General features: G+C 34.6%; 1 protein-coding gene across 1 annotated transcript in view; it reads left to right on the plus strand.

The window, feature by feature from the left end:
- The window catches only part of CSMD1 (CUB and Sushi multiple domains 1), a 956,173-nt gene that overhangs the window by 861,949 nt on the left and 69,485 nt on the right, over positions 1–24,739 (plus strand). Inside the window, exons 43-49 of the mRNA XM_071741767.1 lie at positions 2,544–2,721; positions 3,211–3,356; positions 5,454–5,534; positions 5,683–5,796; positions 11,603–11,791; positions 15,421–15,567; positions 24,476–24,664. Coding sequence (XP_071597868.1) covers positions 2,544–2,721; positions 3,211–3,356; positions 5,454–5,534; positions 5,683–5,796; positions 11,603–11,791; positions 15,421–15,567; positions 24,476–24,664 — 1,044 coding nt within the window. The remainder of the gene's footprint in view (positions 1–2,543; positions 2,722–3,210; positions 3,357–5,453; positions 5,535–5,682; positions 5,797–11,602; positions 11,792–15,420; positions 15,568–24,475; positions 24,665–24,739) is intronic.

Here is a 24,739-nt window from a genome sequence, read left to right on the forward strand (position 1 = left end):
CCTAAAAAAACATATTGTTTTAGCAAACTGTAGTTGGAAGTTATGAAGCACTTTTTTAGCCTTATGCAACTGCATTTGTCCACACTGCAATATAAGCACCTGTTACAAAGCCATACCTCTGAAAGGAAAAAATGTGGAGAGGCATGAGAAAATATAGTTCTTTGTGAGAAAAGGGAAAAGCTTTCTTTAGAGACATACAATGTAATACTGCATCACACATCTATCTTTGTCAAAGCAGTTGGTTATAAGTCATAGGGGTTTTTTTTCTATTTTTAATGGGTTTTATTTTTCTCTTTTACCACTGAGATATTTAAAGATGTGAACCATCATCTCCCATATCTTCTTTTAATTAAAAGGGTCTTTAATATTCCTCTTAAATTACATGTCTATTCTTGCTCCAGAAGAGTCTATTAAGGCCACCTATCTCTTTCTGTTGACTGTTGCAGATAACTTTTATATGTACTTTAGAAGGTTCATTCAGCCTACAAGGTGGTCTTAAATACAGCACTTAAGCTCTTTTTTCCCCAAGAGTACTTTGTTAGATGCCTCCTCAATTAAACAGTAAATGAATGGCAGGACTGGAGATTTCAATTTTGCTTTTAAATGTTTTACAAGCCCTATTCTAAGTACATCAGACTTTATATTGAATGCAATCTGTAGCTTCATGTGACTTTTTAATTAAATTACAGTACTTAACAAAGTATTTGTTCATGTATTACATAAATTAATAAGAAATTTTTGAGTTCTACAAAAAAATCAAACATGAGAAAGTACTATTTAAAGAAAACATTTATTCAAAGAAGATTGGATTATGGATTCAAGTTTATCAATGTCTTGAATGAAAATGAAGGTTATTCATCATAAAACTGTACTATAAACAAATATGATATATTTTTACTCACGTTAAACATATGGTAAAGTTTTACCATATCCTTTAAAGAGTAATATAAAAGTGTACCAGATGATGACAGAATATTGTTAATATATGCTTCACATATAAAGTACAATGCTATGGTGAAAAGGACAGTTAAAAGTTACAAGCAGAATATCATGTAAGCATAGGGACTATCCTGCCTTGAAATAATGATACCACTTTAAAAAAAAATAGGGTAAAAATAAGCTTAAGGGCATATGGAAGATAAGGAATAATTACCTGAAAAAGTAACTTCTGTGCAGTCTTTATATAACAGATATGAATATGACTTACTCTACTAAATGATAATATTAGCCTATTTAATCCTTCTAGACCTTGCCCTCTGATGGTAAATGTAAAACTCATGGTACTTTCTTGTAGTTGGCTACAGTGTGTCTTATTATCTTGCATAAAAATAATTAAAAAAAAAGAAAATACTTTAAAGGACATAAAAACATAAGAGAAAATATGTTTTTTTCTTCCTTCTCATTAAGGTTAAACTACACACTTTGTGCTCTTGTAATAAAGGCACGTAAGAGACCCACGTACATATTCACCCAAGATCCTTTTAGGTTACTAATTAAAATGCATTTAAAAAGCCACTGATTTCTAAGATGTAATTGAAATGTTTATCACCAGGAAGACACTGTTTTGCTTATTTTCCTAGAAATCTAGCATCTTACATTTCTAGACAAGTTCTTTTATTTTTGAAAATTGTTTTCACGCTTGCTGTATTTTGTATTTGGTTCATTGAATGCTGTTAGTAGTTAGGGAGGTTTTTGGCTGTGCTTAAGTCTTTTTATTACTTTTTTTTTTTTTTAATTAAACTGCTGGCATTTGGGGTAATCCTACTGATATATTAACAGCATGAATGTGGAAAGTTTCAACTTTAAAAGTTGATCATCACAGCATATATTTTTGGGATCCTTTTTGTAGTGGCAAATCAAAAATGAGAAGAATAAATTTTATAAATCAAAGTTGAACTGAGAGGATATGTACATTTATAGCTATTTCTTCTCACTGAAGAGCAGTTTCTAAGTGTTCTAACTCAGCATGTTAGCCCTGAGAGCATTCAGTCTCTCAGCCAACCATTTGCTATATTGAAAATTCCTATCTGTACATATCTGACATTTCTAGCACACTGAAAGAATTACCATGACATATAAATGTTTTTGCAATAAGGAAAACAAATGTTTTTAAGGTCTCTGATAGTTGGAATCACAGAATCACAGAATGTTTAGGTTGGAAGAAACCTCCAAGGTCATCCAGTCAAAACTTTGTCTAACACCACAGTCAACTACTAAACCATGTCCTTAAGGACCAGGTCCAAATGCCTCTTAAATGCCTTCAGGGATGGTGACACCACCACTGCCCTGGACAGGCCATTCCAATGCCTGGAATTTGGCAGTGGGTCTGCATGACATCAGGATAAAGTATTTCTTAGAAATATCAATGCATTCTGTCTCCAAGAAGCTACCAACCAAGAAAAACTTCTGTCTTTCTGACCTAGATTGTATTGTCCTGTGGAGCTTTTAGAATTTGAGACCATATTGATATTCTATTTGTAATATGAAGAAATATTTTTCTCCCATTAATTGTTATATTTTTTTTCTTTTCTTTTTCTTTTCAGCTCCATGTGGCTATAATGTAACCGCTCAGAATGGTACAGTTTATTCCCCAGGATTTCCAGATGAATACCCAAATTCCAAGGACTGTACTTGGTTAATTATTGTACCTCCTGGCCATGGGATTTATATCAACTTTACCTTACTCCAAACTGAACCTGTGAATGACTACATTGCAGTTTGGTATGCAGTTTTCAAAACAAAAGAGATTTTTTTTTCAGATTTATCAAATCTCCCAAGCTACACATTTTGCTCAGTGTTGCTCTTTAGGTTGTCATCTGTGATGACGAAGAGCATAAAACAAGTTTCTATTTATGTGAAAAAATAATACTATATATCACTGTCTGAACTCTTTAGGATTATTGTTCAAAAAATACTTTGAAACTCAAACTAGGAAATATATGTTGGTTGTGGCAAAATATTTTTACATCTTTAGACATTAACTAATTTCTGCATTAAGATCCTCTGAAATTTTGTCAATAAAATATGGATGATAGACATACTCCCTGTATTTCTTGAGCTGGGTTTAAGCCCTAGTACCTTTGTTTTTAAAGCTACATGTTGTATGTTCCCCTTCTCTGAACTTGGAATTTTACACCCAGAAAGAAATGTTAATTTAAATGTTAAGCACAGTATTTCTTCAGCTGATTTTTTTTACATTTCCCTTCCTAGGGATGGTCCTGACCATAATTCACCTCAGTTGGGAGTTTTTAGTGGAAACACAGCTCTGGAAACAGCTTACAGTTCCACCAATCAAGTCCTTCTCAAATTTCACAGTGATTTTTCTACAGGTGGATTCTTTGTCCTCAATTTTCATGGTCAGTTTGCTTTATATCCTTAACATCTGATTACCACAATGAATTACTGAGTTTTAAAAATATTTCTGGACTTTGTGATTTACTGAATGATCTTAAATAAATATACCATGGTTTACAGATTTGCTATTTTTTTTAAATCAGGCATGAAAAAAGATATTAAGAATGGTAATTTGTGTCTTTGAATAAACTAGATTCTATCTCTTATCATTGCTGTCTAATATTAAGCTTTTACTTTTTGGTATTTTTTGGCCCATTTATTACAAGAGTGTGATGCATGGTAACCTAAAGCACTTCTCTAAAAAACAAACAAAAAACAAAAACAAACAAAAAAAACCAGGAAAAAAAAAAAAAAAAAAAAAAAAAAAAAAAAAAAAAAAAACAAACCCCAAACAAACGAGCCAAAAAAAACTGTCTGGTACCTGTCTTCAGTTACTGTGCAGAGAAAATCTAGCTCCCTCATAAAAAGATTGTGCCTGAGAAGCAGACTACAGGTCAATGAGAGTATTTTCCAGCCTGAAGTTGAAAGTACATAAACGTGAAGTCAGTATTGCAGGGTTGATGACCGCAGATGATAAAAAGCCAAGGTACATAGTCTATTATACTATGTAGTTCATTAGTCCAGCAAGGAAAAAAAAGAATTAATCTTCTCTGCGCTGTTTCTTTATTTTGCATAATAATATTTTTTGTAGTGTCCCATACATAGAAGTAATGTACAATGTGAACAGTATCCATGCTTTTGATTTAATTCAAAGCAGTGACATAGGCCACTGCTGAGAAAACCCTGCAATCTGGGCTTCTTGGAGACTAAATTGAAAGGATTCTGCTTTTGAGCCCATGTTCTGGGAGATTAATATTGTAATTCAGTGAAGTCAAGGGCCCTACTGAGCATGTGTATAAGTACAATTTTAAGTTATTGATGGAAACCTGCTTAGTGTCTTTTCCTTAGATACTTGCTGTTGCAAATGTCTAAGAAGCTTGCAAAGCTTTTTATCTCAGGTGAGCTCCTGAGATAAACTTATATTAATTATACATAATAAATACATGTGTACATACACATAACACTTATATAGCAGGAGCATCATATAGATATGTAAGTGCACAGGAAAACATATGCTTTCTCCTCCTTGTCCTTTGTACCTCTCTATGCACCTGAAGGTCTCTTTAGATTAAAAACTCCACATGTGGTTGGGTTTTTTTTTATTCCTTCTACAATTGCTGTACAGTGTCAGTCTTAGGTGTAAGATAAGGGCTGATTCCAAATATTTTGTGTTTCTTTAACTTCTCAAAACTGACTATCATGTTACCAGGATAATTTATGTTCTTAACCATGATTTAGATCCTTGAAGAGGAGTTTTCCTATTGTGTGTGCATTCTGATCACAGTCTGCAATCTGTTTTTATTTGTAATCCAGAAATTACTTCAGCAGTCATTCTGTTCCATTTTAGAATCATGACAGTCATTGAACTGATCATCTTCCTTATGAGATTTCTCAAAATTTTTTAAATCAAATTTAAAGAGCAGAGGAGAGATTTTTGCTTCAAAGGCATTGTGTTTTGGGTGCTTTTTTCATTTATAATAAATAATTATTATTACCTTTTTATTATTTAAATTATTTATTACTGTTCTTTCTTAAAGTAAATATATATACCTCTATCTTGAGAACAATTAACTCCAAGAATGCTTAAATAAAAAAATTAATATGACATGCAAGGTATGTGACAGGTAATGATGAATTTTCCAGCAAATCTAACAAATCTGATTTTTACAGCCATTAGCCCTATCACAAAATGCAAAGGTAGTCACATAAAACAGGAGCGTTGTAGCTGCAAAAATCTCCTCTTAGTCACAAATGCACACAATCCTAATCCCAATCTAACTGGGCAGTGTATTACAGTAACTATAATGATAATTTGGGGGAGGTTTTTTTAATGATACGTCATGTCATGACATTTAACTTGGAAAATGTAACTGAGGGACCATGAGGTTCAGTGCACCTTTGGTAGTTTGGGAAGTTTGAAGTTAATAGTTTGGGAAGTTAGTTTTCTTTAAGATAATTATTAATATGTATTTAATCTTTTTTTCACCTAAATTTTTCAGCTTATCAGCTGAAGAAGTGCCAGCCTCCACCCACTGTTCCGCATGCAGATATGTTTACAGAAGATGATGACTTTGAAATAGGTGAAAAATAGTATCTTCTTTCTTATGTTTTCACTCAAATTCTAATTAAATTGAACTATTAATATATTTCATCTTCCACCTGAGGTTTTTATATATTTCTGTTTGATGCTTATTTGGGGCTTAACTCTTTTATCCATAACTTTTTTAGGAGATTTTGTGAAGTACAGTTGCCATCCTGGTTTCACTCTTGTTGGACAAGATATATTAACCTGCAAACTGAATGCACAGTTGCAGTTTGAAGGATCCTCTCCATCTTGTGAAGGTAAATATATGCTTCCATGGTCTGCATATTGTTAGAATGCTTCATTTTTATCTCCCTATATACTAAGCATCAAATTTTGTCTCTTCATTAATTGTTTAAAAGAAAAGTTTTGATTTATATCTTCCATATATAAGAAATGCACATTTTCAAACCAGTCTCAAATTTTTTTGCAGACATTCTTTGGAATCCAAAGACAAATGTCTAACTATTTAACACCATTTATGAAACACTACTTTCTAAAATTAATTTACATTATTTAACATTTTTTCATAAGAAACCAAAGATTTATTTTTGCCCCTGAATAATTTAAAAAATATGCATTTAAATTAAGCTTTCAAAATAAAATTAAAAGTTATTCTCTCTGCTTTCACAAGTATGGTGAAGTACCACTACATACCCCTGTAAAAAGCCCTTCCTCAGCTTCTTACATTTCTGTATTTTACCTATAGTTTATAACTGTTTACTTTTTTTTTTTTTTTTTTTTTTTTTTTTTTTTTTTTTGGATAAGCTCCATATTTTTTAAAAAATGCCAGAAGGCTTTTCATTCTTCTGGACAGATTTCCTCATAATGCTTGATATCATGTCAGCTTGCAGGTATTGTCTAATATGCAGAGCCTATGGAACATGCTGTTATGTATGAACTCATGTGTACTAGTACTGACTATTTGTGATTTATATTTTATTGTTTATGAACAAAGAGATGAATCAAAGATGGAAACATCTGAAGTAGCATTAGAGTCAAGTCAAAAAGCTTAGTCGGGCATTTCACAAAACACCTGAGTTAGAATTCTCCAGAAGGCAGTTTAAGTAATCTCTTTCTTGGGACTGAGGAGAGTGTTATGTTTTCCTGTAGAATTATTTATCTTGTGCCATTGCACCCAATTACATGTGACGGTGCAACATAAAGATTTTTTTTATTTCCTGTTTTTTTTCTGTAAGCATTAACTGGATGTATGAATTTATGCAAACTAACAAGTAACAGTACTCAGAATTTACATGTGCAGTACTGTGATAAAAAATGCATGTGAAATAGCTTGCTTACACCCTCCAATATGCCTAAAGCAGTTTCTTTTAATATTTATTCCTATTATCCTTCCAAACCATTTTACTATAGGTGCTTTTAGAATTCATATAGTATTCAAATAAGTAACAGGTAATTATTTCCTGGCGCTCAAGTGTTCAGTTCTGTGTTTTGCAGCTCAGAGTTTGATTGATAAACTTGACACAAGTTTCTAAACTGAATGTGTAGGAAATCACCCTTGAACTTAAGTGGCAGCAGAAAGTCTAGAAGGTATAAAATATAATATGGAAAAATATAATGTAAATGTGTAACTTGATTGACAAATAAAAGAAACAGTATATACAGTGGAATTTGTATACCTCAACTGAAGCAATTTGTGTTGTTTTGGATTTAGGAGTATTCTGTCTTGAAATACCACGCTAAGGTTGAGAGCTAAAATTACAAAATAGAAGGGTTCAAACTGCAGATTTTTTTATTTTCATTTGTATGTATAACACCAAGAAAATAGTGCTGTGGAATTTATTTTTATTCACTTGATAAATATTAGTGATATTGGAAAACGTGCATCTTTTTTTATAGAGCGAGGCATGGCAGAATCACAATTTTATATCTCTAACTGTATGACTCTTGTAAAATGTTCAAGTGTTACTTCCACCCTGAAGATTAAATCATGTACTCTGCCGCTAAGCTACTCTGGGGGAAGCTGGTGAGTGATGGATTATGGTGAGGAAAGATAGCCAGCAGGGGCTACCAAGGTGAATGTCACCAATTTGCCATATAACCCAGCAGTGCAGCCAGCCCCTGCACAGTGCAAAGGAGCAATACACTGTCTGCCTTACTGTGTCCCTGAACCACTCCAGAACTGTTCATCTCATATGTTCTTGTGCTTTGTCTCCTGTAAACAGATGAGATGGGAAGGGATCTCTTGTCCAATGACTCTTAACCATAGGAAGTGAATCTTGGCAATAGGAAGAGTTAGACCTATAGCTTACTGTGTGAGGAGATTTGGCCACCTCTACTCTAGCACAGGAGAGCTACTGAGCTATTTACAGCTTAGAAAGACATAAAAGATTAATTTTTACTTGAATTTTCTGCCCTAAGAATATGCTCAGAGAGGCCTCACAAGGCACTATGTTTTTCTCAGTACCACAAAAGAATATCCTATACCTTTTTTCACCCTTTGCATTACTATTTGTGCTGATATTTATTACAGAGGATTTGGGGGTTTGTTTGTTGTTTTGTTTGTTGGTTTTTTTGGTTTGTTTGTTTTTTTTTGTATAAAGGGTAGTTTTTTCCTATTGAAAATGGTCCTGTGTTCACTCAGTGAACACTAGAGTATATGGAGAATAGAGGCCATACAGCAATCCTGCATGGTTTCCTATGTTGTGTGCATGTGATAATTTCTTTAAAAAGTTCTCTGACCTTTCAGCTGTTGGATTTTAATATTCACGCACCAAAGAAATATTTTTAATTGCAAAGCAACATCATTCTTTTCCTAATTACAAGAGAAGGCACATTTTCCCCTGCAGTAAATAATTAGTTTCAGGTTCCTTCTTAAGAATCAAGTATGAGGAATGAGAAAGCTAGCAGCAATCTTTTTCTGTTATTGATAACTTCTACATGCTTTTGAAAAAATATTTTTTGTTGTTATTTTTTCAAACCAAGGGAACAAGCTATCTCCTTGCTTTTTTGCTGCTTTGCTTTTTTTCAGAATCAGAGAATGGTAGGTGTTGGAAGGGACATCGAGTTCATCTAGTCCACCTTCTCTTGGCAACCTGTGCCAGTGTTTCACTACCCTCATTTAAAAATATTCTTCCTTGTATCTACTCTAAATCTTCCCTGTATTAGTTGAAAGCTATTGCTCCTTGTCTTACTACTACAGGCTCTGCTAAAAAGCTGGCTACAGTAATCCAGGTGGGGTCTCATGAGGCAGAATGTGTCTGTCTCATTGTGTCAGTGAATCACTGTGTCTCACTTGCTGTGAAAAGTTTGACAGCATTACTGATTTCTCCAGGATGATTTAACTTACTACTTTGAAGACCAGCTCTTAATCAAGAAATTGCTCTATTAGACCAATGTTACAACAGATATTATGATGAAGCTGATCCTTAATAAGTAAAAGCCATCTTCTTTTCTTAAGAACAGTCTTCTAGCATAAGTACATGATACTGTTGGGTAAAGTGGATTGTGGAACTGTGTCATGTCACCTACTCTGTAGCTGATGAGCACTTTCACTGCTTATCTGACAGGAAATGCCACATAACTAGCCAAACTTCTGTTCAGAAATATGCTCATGTATTTAACTAAGGAAAAATAGTTATCATTATATATCTGACAGTGTTTCTGCCCAGAGCTGTTCTTTGATAATTTGCCTTTGAACTTACTGCAGATTCATGAATCAGAGAACTTGTCTGAATTTCTCAAGTTGTTATCTGAATATAGGAAGCCAATGTAGCAACTTGTTTCATTTTAAGATAATGAGAAAGAGAAGCCATTGTAATTGAATTCATGCAACACTATATGACACAGAAACTAAAGTGAAATTTCTTGGTGTAATTTGACTAGAGGTATTTTGGTGTCAAGAGGCAATCCCTGAATTAAAATTGTTGGAAGGATTCTTGCTACTTTATATATCACCACCTCCAAGGCTTATGAAAAATGGCATTACCTCTTAGAGAGAGGCAGATAGAGCCAGTACTGTCAAATGATAGCAGAAAGGGACACACACGAAGCAAAAATTGTTTGCTTTTTCCCCAGCCTACATCTTGTTTTCCCTGCTCTGTGGTTTATCCTCACTTGCATAGTACATCCATTCCTTTTACAGGCTGACATTTTTCTCTCTGACTGAAGGAATTTTTTTTAGCTAAGCAAGATGAGGAGGAGGAAAGGCTTTCAAAAATCTAATATTTCTTCCTGCATTTGATCTCATAATAATGCTACCCATTCTCCAGTTCCTTAGAGCAGACTGAGAGAAAAGGTTATGACAAAATTGAGTAATAAGTAGTTTTTACTTTGTCACACTTTTCCCCCTTCATATATCCCTAAATAATCAGAGCAGCTTTTGTATTAGTGGTTTATAACATATGATATAGTTTACAAAAAAATCACAATTGAAGAAAATTATCCTGAACATTATCCTGGGTTTTGTTCTGAAGACCTGTAAGTCAGATCAGGGGAAATCTTAGAATGTTAGGAGAGGAACTGTTCTGATTTTCAGTTTCTTTTTTTTCTAAACTCTGGTGCCATGAAGAAATTGGCAGTTCTTAGAAAATGATTTTGTAAATTAACTCTGAAACTCATTTCTCTCTCACTTAATATATCATTATAAAAGTATTCTAAAGAAACGGGGATGGCGGGAATCAACTCAGGCACATACACTTTCTCTTACCTTCCACATGCAATTCTGAAAAACTGTACCTGGATTAGAGAAAGGATAGGACTAATCCAGCTAGGTGAAGGTCTATGCATTATGTAGGAAAGTGATGGTTAATTTATATGTGAATTAACTGATAAAATTCCTATTTTGTGTGCATTGTTGCTTCTGATGGAGGGTTCAGATTTGTCCCCAATGTATGGAACAGCAGGTAAAGACTGGACATCTTTTAGTAAATATAATTTCCTTCTCTACCAGTGTATTTAAAATCTCTGAGAGGATGATTAAAGTCCTGACACTGTTTCCCAAAAATTTACAGCTCAGTACTTCTTGACTACAACCTGAATTTCACTTCCAAGTTTGCTAAAGGCCAACTAAGGGAAATGGTCCAGCTTTTAATGTTTGTTTCTGATAGTTCTGTGTTGTTTTCCCTTGTAATATATTTTTTTTCCCTTGATCAATTTTCCTCTGTTGTTGTTTTTCACCTTTCCTATAGCCTTTAATTTATGCAAGTACTTGGGTACTGTGCCAGACAGTTTCCAGGAATGCATTTCTGTTAAGATACATTTGTGAATCTTACACAAAAACATTGTTAGAATGTACATATATTATGGAACTGTGGACAAAATATATCAGACATCAACAGCAAAGAGACATGAGAGGCAAAATGTTAAAGAAAAGCATGCTGAACAAAAGAATTTCTTAATCAAAAATCAAAATAAAAAAGGGTTTAGGATATTAAATTTGCTGCATTTTAATATCTTATTCTCCTTGGCATATGTGGTGATCATAAATACCTATGAATAGCAGGTGAAGCTGTTTATAAAACATTATGACTTTGGAATTTAAATAACAGGGGGAATGGTTGCTGAGGAGGTCTTACTTGCATAACTTGGAGCATTCTGTGTCCAAAATAAACCCATTGTCTGCAAAAAACATGCATGTTTTCAGACTATATGGTGTGCCTAAAATTTGCAATACGTTGTTGTATTCATTTAAGAAGCTTCATTTTTAAAGGTGAGTTTTTCTCTTTCCTTAAGATTTCAAATAGAAGACAGCTATCAGGTTTCCAAACTAAAAACATTACCAGGATTTTAACATACCTGTGTGAATGATCACACCTTGACTGTAAACCCTATGGGCTGTGCAGTATTTCTGGATTAGTATTTTACTCTAGTTAGTATCATATAAGTAGTTTCACAAATACAGGGTTTATAAATGTGGTCCTTTTTCTGTTTGTGTTAAAGTAAACTTTGTTGTCCCTTCAATCCAGAAAGTGACTTTAACAGGTTTTCATTTGGAAACTGAACCTGAAGCATACATATCTCTGAAAACTAATACTATTCTATTTATGGAAAAGAAACATTTTATTTCATTGCTATTCTTGGTTGTTCTTTTTGTGTCCTTTTTAGCACAATGTCCGGCAAATGAAATCCGTACAGAATCATCAGGAGTGATCCTCAGTCCAGGTTATCCAGGCACCTATCCCAACTCTCAGACCTGTTCTTGGACTATAAAGGTTGAGCCAGGATATAACATCTCCATCTTTGTGGAAATGTTTCAAAGTGAAAAGCAATTTGATGAGCTTGAAGTATTTGATGGTAAGAGAGATTTAAAGTCTATCTAATCACAAAAGACCAAATCCAGTGGGGTTTGATTTCCATTTGTGGGTTGCATAATTCAGTAATACACCTGAAAGTTAGAGAATAGCCCAGTGTTCCTATCTTCTTATATTTTTGCCTTAAATCTAAATCTTTTACACCATGAAAGTTTTTATAGATGTATTCAAGAAAAATAAGCTTTTAAATCATCTTAGGTAGTTAAAGGAGGAGCGGTAGCATCTGCACCATCTCTGTGAAAGTCATAATTTTCTGTTTCCTATATGTATGGAAGTGTCTGAAAGGAGAAGTTAACATACTGGCTTGTAGTAGATCATTCGTAGTGAGGAAATATTTTGGGGTTATAATTCCATGTGTCCAATAAAAAAACCCCAAACAAACAACAGCAAAACCCACCCAAAAAACCACACCAAACCAAAAAAACCCAAACGACCCCCCCCTCCCCAAAAAAAAAACAAACCCAAAACAAATAGTCTAAATACTCAAATGTTAGTCCAAATACCCAGTCTGCTTTTACCATAGTATAGTACAACCAGTTTAAATATACCCCTCTTCAAGTATTTTACTATCTGTTTTAGGACAAAGAGTAGAGAAATGGCAAAAACTCAATTTTTACAGTGTTACTCACAGCAGCACCTCAGAGGGCCCTATTTAATTAACAGGCTATTCTCATTTCCTACTGAATTCTGAGCTTATTATCACTTATTCTGCTCTCATTGATTGATGAGAATAGCTAGTCCCTGATTGTTCTTTAATACATTTTTATTCATTTGGAGACCATTATCATATGTTCCCTCATCAACCAAGCATATATAACTATGATTGAACTGATTAATACTCACTATGGGAGTTTTATAACATGAAAAATATTTAGAAGTCTTATTTTTTGAGGTATCATGCTCTAAGTATTTTTCTAAAGTAATAGGTTTTAATGTCTAAAACTAATTTCATTTACTTTTTGATAAAAACATCCTTGAAATAACACCTTTTTTGTTGTTATTATAAAAATGTCGGTTCTTTAGCATATATTTTTTTCTTTAAAATGTGTGTTTTGGTTTGTGCCAGGTTAGTGGAGAAAGTAGTAAAAAAATCTATCAAGATTGTTTTTCCTCCACTGTATTTGGTATTAAACATCCAGAAAATATGTAGTGTTCCTGGAACTTTTCTAGTGGTCTCACCACTATTTTTTCTTTTCCTTCTGAAAAATTCTATTGAAACTGCTTAATGTTCCTGATGAAGACTTTTGTTTTCTTTCATGTGCTTTTAAGTGTAATGAAACCAGATTATCAATAATAAATCTGAGAGAAGAATTATCATAGTCCCCCTGTTTTTAAGCATTTTCATTTCATAACATGAAATCACACTCTTACAAATTCATCTCTAGTGCAGTTGTGCTGAAGTAATTTTTTCTACCACCTACCAGCAAACTTAAATGAAAAAGATGATGGCATATTTATAACATCTTAATACAGTACCATGTAGAGCTTCCTGAGCTAGCTCTCAACAAGCTGATATTTAAATATGGCACATTGCAGTGCCTTGCAGAGGTACTCCCATGTGTCCGTGTGGCCACATTAGCAATGTGCTTTGCTAGGCTAATTAGTTCTACAGCTCAGCATGATCAGTTTGTTGAGGCAGAAGGCAATGCTGATGTAGCAGTGCTGTTTCCAGAGGTGGATATAACTCAGACTAGCTTGTTCAGAGCTAACGTAGGTATTTCACTGTGTTGCTGCATTTTGCAATAAATAACGTGTCATGTTAGTAGAACTGCATGGATCTGTCTACACCAGGTAAAGATACATCACTGAACTTTGCACAGAAACTATTTAAAGAATACGGATTGGCAAGACAGCTTTTAGAGAAATAGTATTTCCTAAGACAGAGGTCTCTTGATTACTTTATAAGGCAGCTTTGGAATGCAGACCAAAATACATCTACCTGGACTACACTGTACATTGTGGTGCTTCAGCAGCTGAATGATTGTCAGTGTAAGCATACAGTCAATTCTCACTTAATAACACATACCCTTAAGGAAATCTCATTTGTATTGCAGACTAGAGAAGCAATAAATGTACCATGGATATCATTATTAATTTCTTTTGAACTTGAAAATTTTGTATTCAGGTTATTTACATTGAATATCACTCATTTAATACAGCAAATAGTATTTGAATATTTTTCCCCTGAAATAAACCCCCCCAAAAAAGCTGTCACTGAAGATGCAGGGAAATGTAAACTTTTACCTAATATTCAGGAAGCAGTCATATGACAGTTTAGTACACCAGAAGTTGAGTATTTATTTCCTTAAATAAACAAACTATGAAAAAATAATTATAGAACAACTCTCTGGGGCTTCTGTCCTTCAACCAGCTCCTGATCCACCGCACTGCCCACTCATCCAGGCAACACTTTTTCAATATATCCTTTTTTAATCATCTTTAATCACGTCAAGGCTGACAACAATTGTATTCGATTTTAGGTATAATTTGATTCAGTTTTATTTTTGTGTTTTTATGCAACATAAGAGCTGATTAGGCCGCAGCTGCTGAAACTCAAAAGCAAAAATGAATGAAGTACCCTCTTTACTTGAAATAGCTGCTTCAGCCATGATAATGCTGGTTGAGCATGTCTTTCCTAAACATGACAAATGTGTCACAAAAGGTCTAGTGAAAATATTGAAAGGGAGGATTTCATCTGGAGAAAACATTACCTTCACATGGAGGAGGAGGAGGATGTCAAAAACATTCTAAAACGTTCCATGTTTTAGAAAGGTTTCAGATGGAGATTGGTTTGATACACAGATTTCTTTTTTTTTTTTTTTTTGCTCTTGAGTAAGACATGTTTATTATATAGTTAGCCCTCGAATAATTTTTTTGTGATTCTAGAGTTTTATTGTGTGAAAATATTAGTATAGCTCTAGGACACATTTTCAGCATTTACCAGAAGTATATATGTGTTTATACTAAAATAATACTCTAATAAACACACTGTCTTATAACAGAACTGAGTCTTAATGAAATATGTATTGTAAATTCATACACAGTGAAACTGATAATCTTTCATATGACAGAGTGTTTTTTAGTTAATGTGTTCACTATGTAATATAGTGGTGTTTAAAATTATAAAAGCTGTAGAATGTAAAATAATGTATAGAATTGCTACCACCCTCTAGTTAGAAAACATCTTAAATGAATAATAGTTACAAAAGGACAAGCAGGAGACATGTCTTCCTTCAAATTAATTTTCCAAAATAGAAATGAATTTTTTTAAACACAGTATTTTTTCAGTTGTTTGGGGGGTTCTTTAGTTGGTTTTTGTTGAGTTTTTTGGTTGGTTTTTTTGTGGTTTTTGGGTTTTTGGTTTTTTTTTCGAAAACAGTCACTGATTAATGTTTCAGTTTGTTTTTTAATTCTTTCCTCTAGCAAAAACCTAAAACCAGATGGATAGTTTAAATAGAGGATCTGTTAATTATTTCACTTGCAACAATGTGTCAGATTATTTACTATTTTTTCCTTATATATTCACATACACAACTGAGCCAAAATATAGAAAATGTTGTTTAATGTGGTAGTACTTTAAAACTTCAACATTTTCTTTATTCATCTCTCTAGGTTCCTCTGGGCAAAGCCCTTTGCTGATTGCTTTAAGTGGAAATCACACTGTACAACTGAACTTTACAAGCAAAACCAATCAGCTGTATCTCCGCTGGTCAACTGATCATGCAACCAGCAAGAAAGGGTTCAAGATTCGTTACTCAGGTAACTGTTAATGGTTTCTATTAAATTATGCTTTGTGGTTACATATACTATTTAGCATATGAATATAAATTATGATACAACATGATGGCTGTTTCTCTGAAGATAATTTATTATAATGCACATTTTCAGGATGTGTAATCATGCTATTGGAAGTGTAAGGTAAGCACAAGATTTGCACTCTCCATTCTTTCTCACTTTGCCAAAGACCTCCATATTAATAGTTCTCCAATGAATACTTCTCTCTGCAGCCTGCTGCTTTGTCTTACCAGACCTGGAGCAAGGCTTTTGAAATGTGATGGGAGAAATAGTCCTTAGACCTAGACAGAAATACCCTTAGAGTGAGAATTTTTGATCCTGAAATGTTAGGCACTATTCCATCTGCCATCCAGTACACAGTTGTTTGGTTTACAATTTCCTTGAGTTGCAGTTCACAACTCCTATTAATAAGTTTTCCATAATGTACAAATAAATGGAAAACTTGGGGCAGGTTAGACATCCCTCACTTACTCAACAGGCTGCATGGGAATCTGGTGTTGCAGTGACATGAATTCTTAAATTTACATATTTAAAAAAAAGAGACAGTTACCATTATACTCTATGTTTAGACATACTGACACTTAGTTTACAACCTATTTAAATTGTTTTCACACATACATCAGCAGGCACATTGTTCCCAAAAGGTTTGACTTAGGGATCATTTACATGATGTAAATAGTAAGAGAGAGAGAAAGGTGATAATTACTGTCTGTTGTTAACAGTTGCTTTCTCTGTGTTTGGACTTGATAAGAAATCTAAAGGTTTTCTGTGTTAATTTTGTTGGATAATAATTGTCAATATAAATGAAGGAGAGAAAGGAATGCTAAGAAGGTTTTAGAAAAACATTTTATCAAGTACCAGGTATCTCCTATTTATTCATGAAAAACTCCAGTTAGGAATTTTGATTTTTGCAGAGCTCACTCTTTAATTATACTGTTCATAGACTAGCTGTCTAGCCTCTGGAAAATTTCTCTTGTAACTGTAACAGATGTTCAGGGCTAAGGTCAGAGTATAATAGTGATCATTGCTTTGGAGACTTGAGAAGTATGGGCAGAACTCTAGGAAGCCAGGGAAAAAAGAAAAAAGAAAACCCAAAAAACAGTAAAATCAATATCTCCACCTTACAGGCAGCCTTTGGAGTACTAGTACAGTACTGAAAGTGGTGGGAGGTAGGGCAGCTGTTTTCAAGCATGCTGGAGATTCATTCAGGTTTTTATAGGGAAAAAAATAATTGTGAGACTTAATAGATGGATTGAGAGCATAGAAGAAAGAACAGAGAGCGTCTGTCACATGATAACTCTCAGATGTGTGGCAGTGGGGGGAATGGGCCCCTCACTTAGTTCTAAACTGACTCAATAATTTCCAGTTTACAAGAACAGACAATGTACAGGGCTTTATTTTATAAGTATCAAATTATTGTGAGACTGATATTTGAGGAATAGCAAAATATGCTACACCTTTGTGTGTACACAATATATTTTGCAGTAGAGATACTGGTTTGTCTAATTGCTAGGCTCAGTTCTCTAATTATTATGGCACTGGCTGAAACTGACAGTAAAACTGGGGAACTGGAGGGAGGTATGCAATCCTTATGGCTGTGTTTTAGGAAAAAACAATTGTTTTGCTTTTTTCCATTTCACTGACAGTCAGTGCCTAAATTTTTCTCTAAACTTCTGTATATTTTATATGAGATTCAATGGAAATAATCAGCATGAAAGAAGAGTAACAGTGAGTGGCAGCATAAACAATTGGATTTGCATCTTAATGAGAGAAAGCAACATCATGAAAGTAGGAAAAGTACAAGATCCCAGAAAGGCTATTGATGCCATGGCAGCTGTGACTGTGCCAGCAGGCTTCCACATAATGAATACCCTATTGAAAGGAATTACTGCCCTCCCACAGCCCTCCCCTTCTTCTCCAGCTATGCCTGTACACAAAATTTTGCGAATTGTAGTTTTGTCACAACCAGATTTCATTAGTAGATACAAGTTTTCTTCACTGTTAAAAAGTTCTGTAAGCTTTCAGTCTGTCATGGTTTAACTTATTGTTGCCTTTAGCATATGAGCTAACTTGTATGTAAGAGCTATTTGTCTAATATTACTTATGTGTTTTCTATTATTTGGTTTAAGGCTTTTTGCTAAATCTTAATATAAAAGAGCTATAGCATTACAGCAGAGGGGTATTCTTTTAGGGACTTCGGATACTAAAGAGGCAGAATTTTAATCTAAATAATAAATCTCCTGTCTGCACTTGCACCTAGATATTAAATTATCTCTCTCCTTAATCTAGTGAGTATCTGTATAGTATAGTGAAACTAGGAGGGGGAAACATCAGTTAAAATTTCTTGCAGCTCTAGGGAAGTAAGTAACCTTTTTTTCATTTGAAAGTTATTCATTATGGTAGAATCACTAACATGGATGTAAAAAATATAAGGGAAAGTCATTGCATGCTGATGTTTTTTACATTTTTTTTTTTTAATGCTTGCTTGTTTTTTCATAGTTCTTGAAACTGACTTCTCAGTGCAGCTGGGCTCCACCAAAACTATGCAGTTTGTTACAAATGGGGGAGACCTGCATGTGCAGAAAGCAGAATTTGCTGAGTGCAGACTAGGAAACTCAGTCCTTGAACTTGCTTTGAAAGATGCCTGCAGAGACTGCTCCTTGGCTTTTTGGTTTTTTTCCCTCAATAATTAATAACCTAGCATGCACATTCCTACCCAAGCAAGCTAGTGTAAAAGAGTGAGAAAGAGCTGGGGTAGTGGTAGAAGAAGTTGAAGTGCACTGCAGTACAAGTTCTGTAGACACGGTGCTTTGTGAAGCACAGAGGAACTTAGTCCATTGCTTTGCAAATTCAAATGGTCTCTATAGTTTTTACAAGCTTTTGTTTAACTTGTGAGTAGTCACTCAGGATCAAGTAAGGCAAGTGGTTACTTGGCTAATATGTAATTAGCTGCCCGTAGAACCCATCATAGATCTCTATGTTGCCTTTATTCTGATCTTGTAGTTTCATCTGGTAATTGCAAGATGCTTAATTCTTCACCATTCACTTCGTCTTAATTTTAAGTTTTTTACTTGTGAAACTATTCTTAGTTCCTCTCTATTTCTAGTTAAAAGAAAAGGCTGTTGTTTAGTTAGGTTTTGTCTTTATGCTTTGCAGTAGCTGGTTAGAAGTGACAATAGAATTGAATAAGAATTTAATCAGTCTCTTTCTAATTGTTTCATCTGTGGCTCCTAAATATTTAGGTGGCAATTTGCTTTAATAAATACAGCAGAAAACTCACACCATGGAGGTTTATACAGTACTCTGAATCAAGAGCAATATAAACAGTATCATGGTCTAAATACTGAATCATCAGTAAGAAAACCTGTACTATAAATAGCAGATTATTTAGGCAGATATTGAATTTTTGAAGAGGCAGACATTCACAATGTTACGGTTCGAGGTAACATTAAAATTTATTTTTGTTTTGGGTCTGTCCAAACCGAAGTCCAGCAGTAGAAGGGTTGGGTACAAGCAAACTTTATTTGACAATTGACACAGGGAAAATTATAGAGCCAGGCAAAAGAGGGAGAGAGAAAAAGAAGATATAAGAGAGAGAGAAAAGTGGAGAAAAAGGGTAAGGAAGTGGGAAGAAAGAATGAGAGAGGGAGAGAGAGAGAGAGAGAGAATCACCACCAGGGGCCCAGCTGTCAAGCGAGTTTCCTCAAGATGTCGCTGATCCTGGACAGGGTCCAATGCGTGATGGCAGTGGGTCAAGAGACAACCAAACAGCCACAGCATGGACAGCCATATATACCCCTGAGTTCCTTTTGTTCTGAAGGGGCAGCTGTCAGTCAGCTGCCACAGAAGCCAGGGTCATTGGCATCAGAGCCATTGCAGACAGGCTGCCTGGAGGGGAGCTTCCTCAGAAGGGTGCAGTCCCACACCCACTCATCAGTTCTTATCTCCTTCCAGGCACTACACCTTGCTCCGTTCCATCCCCATTAGCCAGGTACATCAGCATCAGTACCATCAAGGTGGCTTCCTCCACCCTGGCCAGGGTAATCGTGCCTGGAGGGACATCCCAGCATTGCAGGCTGGCCCTCAGAAAAGGGGAGTAGTCTCCACCCAGTAGTTCTTATCTCTTCCTGAGGTGTCACCCCCTGCTCAGTTCTGGCCAGGCCAGGGCTACACCAGGGCTACTCACTTTAAAATTGCTCTTTTGAGACAATTGCAAATCAGTGAGGTCAGACTTTCACACACAATTATATCACTAAGGAGGGAACAGGCCTTTACAAATTTGCCTTGCTGTTTTTATACTGTGTACTTGTTATATTTAAAGATAAACTGCAAAATAAAAGGAATGGCAGCCCTACCCTTTTTTATTTCTTTGTTGAGTGTTGCTCTTCTTTTTATTTTGTGCATTTTTAAGTGAAAAATGACATACGGAATAGATGATCTATTAATTAAGAAATTGTTTTAATAACCTGAAAAGGTATGTTTAGTTTTCTTGTGTGGACTTACCTAATCACATAAGCCAGTGTCTGTTTTCTTGTATATAAAGTGAGAATGTCTAAAGTGAGAATGATAGAACTTCATTGGGTATTTCAAGAACAGCGGCACAAAAGACATAAGATACCCTGGTAAGACGGTGATGAGGTCAAATAAGTATCCAAAAGGGAAAGTTAGAAGGAAGCAGTGGATTAAGCTGTGACTTTATCTGTCAATAAAAAATCTAGCATATAAGCTAAACAAAGGCAACAGGGGAATTGAAAGAAGGTTTTTTGTTTATTTACAATGTCAAACATAAGACAGGGTTTCTATAATAGTTATATCTTTTTCTGCAAGTTTTTGGACTACTGATCAAAGATACTGTGGGGAAATTCAGTCCTTTGCTAAAATAAATTCATAGAGAGAATGTCATATTATTCAATGTAAGACAGAGTTTTTAAGAAATCTGGGTGGTTTGGACATCCAGTTTCAAAGAATTTTCATTAGGAATTGGGAGGTACGTATTTGAGTTTCCCTTAGAGACAGTGCCTCAAACAACTGAAAAATCTCAGCATAAATGTTTAAATGTTTCATCTCTGAAGAGAATACTCTTTGTGAAAGGCAGAATATGGTCCTGCAAGTACAAAATCAGTGGTTGTCTGTTCTGCCATCCACCCATCTGCTGTGTTGACTACTGATGTGTGTTTTAGCCAGGCAGTTATTACCCTGTTGGTCTTCAGTTGCAAGTGACAAATGGATGTTGTGATTATAAGTGAGCTGAAAAAGTTGCCCTACTAAAAACACTGGTGCTTAAGAGACCTTAAAAGAATGTGGATGCTATGTTATTTGAAAAAGTAAATTAAATGTGTAAATGTAAAACTATTTTGGGTTGCTGGAATGGCTTCATAGAAGTTATCACATTTTGGGGTAAAACACTGGCGTTCCTATATGGGAGCACTGCTTCATTGTAGCCAGGCTTCATGAAGTTTCAGGGCAGATACTCTCTCAAAATAGGCCGGGAGAAAACCAGCATTTTATCCTGGTGGTCCTTGGTACAGCCTTGGTGCAAGGCTGCAATATTTTATGAACATTCTGCAGAGATACCTCCTTTATGCCAGAAAATTCACACAGTTGACAGTTCTTTAAGCATTTACTTACCCTTCAGACAGATCTTCAGACAGTTTTTATCTATTGCCTTGTGTGTGGTTCTTCAGTTAATGTGTCAGTTCCTGATCCTTGAAGGTGTTTTGTATGCTTCATCCTGTACTCTGGAGGGAGTTCAGTCTAAGGAATAGATTAATATTTACTAAAACATAGATTAAGAAGAGATTTTTGTAAGGAGTATGGATTTTTACCAATATTCTTTCTGTCTCAACAAGTGTTAGAGACTTCAAGATTTTTCACAGCTGTAAAATAAAGACCTGTCTCCAGAATTTCATATCACCTGCTCCAAATGCTTTCCTTTTCATGCTGTGTATAATTGAGTATCATCCTTTTCTATTCATATTCCACTCCCTTTGCAGCCCAAAATACTGTGAGCCTTAATAGGGCTTTTAAATGGATGAGGACAAGAGGCATCGTTTGCCTGCAGCATTGCACATGAGATGTAGTCAGTTTTATATGTAGTTACTATTTCTTTGCCCTTCTACTTAGGACTGAAAACTATTTCTGTCTAGTTTTGAGTTAGTTTTTTTTTTAAACTGACCATGGGTGAACTTTAGGTGGCACATAAGGTTGTAACCCTCTTATCATACCATGTCTGTACTCTTCTACACTTCATCCTGTGTCCCCACCTCAGTGCCTCTGCTGTTATACCAGGCCTGTGTCTGTCTACAAGTCCCCATGCTGAAGTCCTCAATATCTTATTGTACACAGATTACTTATAACAAGTACTTATATAGAGCTTGTGCCATTAAAATCTAGTTGAAAATTACAAAGATAATTAAAAAGTAAGACAAATCAGGCATATCCACCTGACCAGAATTTTAAAAAAAAATCTGTTAAATAAAATTTTAAAAAAGCTGTAGATGGCTCAAAAAAGGTTGAGACAACATAAAACTGACACAAACTTGGTCTTGAGGATTTGCAATCTCAGTACAAAGTCTGTGACCTATTACTGGCAAAGGCTATACTGTATAACTCAGCTGCAGGCTTACACATAATATTGCAAATATTTTCTGTTTAGAATGGTAGTACTGAGGGTATCAGTTGGGAGTTTTGTCTGACTGGCATATTATGTTTAGGACTCATCTGCTATTGTTAAGATTTCCTACCATATTTAAAATTAAATAGTGCGTAAAAGGTTACAGAAGAGGACTTTAGTGCTCTTAATCACTGGTTGTTTGATCTTAACCAGGTTGTGTTGCAATAACAAAATTTTTTCTTCAATAGCTTGAAAGGAAAATTAGTCACGTTTTTTGTGCTTCTTTAGATGTCAAATCCCCTTTTAAATTCAAAGGCTCTTTCAGGAATTTAATTAGTTTACTTAGGTGTGTAACTGAATGTCACTGTGCTTATAAGGGATACAAAAAATTGTTTTACTGAAGCATTCTAGCTTATTGTTTTCATCCTGTTCTTTCCTTTTTATTTTATTTCAAATAATCCCACAAGTGAAAGAATGTATAAAAATCACACGTCAAATAGAAATAATGCTGCTTAATTAATATAACCATTATAATTAATATAATTCTTTAACAGAATCTTAAGAAACACCAATATTTTCCAGCATCTTTAGTTTAGAACCTAGTTCTACTGCTTTTGTTGGGTGAAAGTTCTTAGAAATACTGACTGATACACTAAAGCTAGACATTTAAAGGAAGTATCTCAGTTAGGATTCTAATCAGCTCTATGATCTCTCTGCTGTCAGTGGACAGGAACATCCATCTTTTGGTGATATTTTATGCCATAAGTGCATCTTAGGGTGATGAAACGTGCATACAAAAAATTATTAAAAATAGAGAGCTAAGTACTGAAAGAAAAAAACCAGAGATATGTACAAGAAACAATAAGAAAAATATTTATCGGTGTAAACCAAACTGTAATTCTGTACTTGTGGAAGAATGCCCCAACTTCTACAGGTTGTCTGCAGAAAATTATATGAACATCACAGTGTGCCTAAGAAATACTTCAACACAATGTAGATAATTAACATTGTAGCAGAGTTATAGTCTCAGTATCTGTTACTGACATTTAGTTATTAGTCCAGTTAAACCCTGTCTTCCCCGTGAAGTATATTCATAGACTTATTACAGTTGTGGATGTTCAGCCAAGATTTTTTCTGCGAGCCACAGGCTTATCATGCTGCTTCTGAAAAGACACTAATTTCTCTAAGCTTGACATGGTACACTGCTGCAAATATGCAGTGACTTGTACTTCAATGTGGAGTCAAGGTAATTTTTTTGTATCACTTTATCCAGTCATTAATGTTTGCATTCAGTGATCAGTTTTGTGGTAGGCTCTGCATGTATAACAAATTATCCTGTACTTTTTCTCGAGCTGTATCTGGTCTGAATAATCATACTCTAACCTTACGTACAGGTATCACAACCTAGTTTTAAATAAAATGCCTTGTCTTTATTACTTGCTTTTTGACACAATTGCAATTTTCTTTTTTATTTCTTCATCACATGTTTAAATATTTCATCTATATATCACCAGTTCTTGAGGACCTTCCTGGTCAGGAAAACCTCTCTGTGAACACCCTGTGTAGTAATAGCAGTTAAGGTTTAGCAAGGCTTACTTGCATTTCAAAACAGATTTAAATAAGTTCATTCTATTTTACTCCAGATGTACTGTACATTCAACATTTAAGAAGCTGCACTCACCTAAGTTACATTCCTTTGCTAAAAAATTAATATAATTGTCATGTAATACCTTTAGGGGAACATGTACATAAAAAATTACTTGAATTTTAATCTGAAAAAGTGCATCTGATGAATCAGTCTATAGTACTTTGTCATGTAACCTTTTAACATATTTGGCAAAGTGTTTAATATTTTACTTTGATGTCTAAGTGCATTTTTAGTGGAACTTTTCATAAATAATTTTGTATATTTTGTACTCAAAGAACAATTTTATATTTATAAATTTATCAAATTTAAAGTAGATTGTTTACTGGGAGTGAACTTAATGAACAAACTGTGTTTCCTGATTGCAGCTTCCTCATGTAAAATACATAAACATGTAAAATACATAATCAAACCCACTATAAGTGGTGGTTTTGAACTTCATTATATTTCTGCATAAGAAATTTGAATCTTCACTGAGGACTCGAAAAGTAACCTAAGGGACTGGACACTGATTTTAATGGTATTAAAAGTTTGTATGTGTCGTAAGTATTATGAACTTTTTAAGTTAAGTGTGTTTCATGTGTCTTTAATAATATCCCTTTTTTGGTATTTAGCTCCCTATTGCAGCCTAAAACCTATCTTGAGGAATGGTGGAATTGTGAATAAAACAGGTGGTCCTGCTGGAAGTAAAGTTCGCTACTACTGCAAACCTGGCTATAGAATGATCGGTCGCAATAACGCAACGTGTAGACGTCACCAAAATGGCATGTATCAGTGGGATTCTCCTCTCCCAATCTGCCAAGGTAAGATACTGTTTACTTGCTTGCTGATTATGCTTCTATAATTTCATTGCAAATAGTATTTCACACGACAGAGAT

This window comes from Heliangelus exortis, chromosome 3, assembly GCF_036169615.1.
Source record: "Heliangelus exortis chromosome 3, bHelExo1.hap1, whole genome shotgun sequence".
Taxonomy (NCBI): domain Eukaryota; kingdom Metazoa; phylum Chordata; class Aves; order Apodiformes; family Trochilidae; genus Heliangelus; species Heliangelus exortis.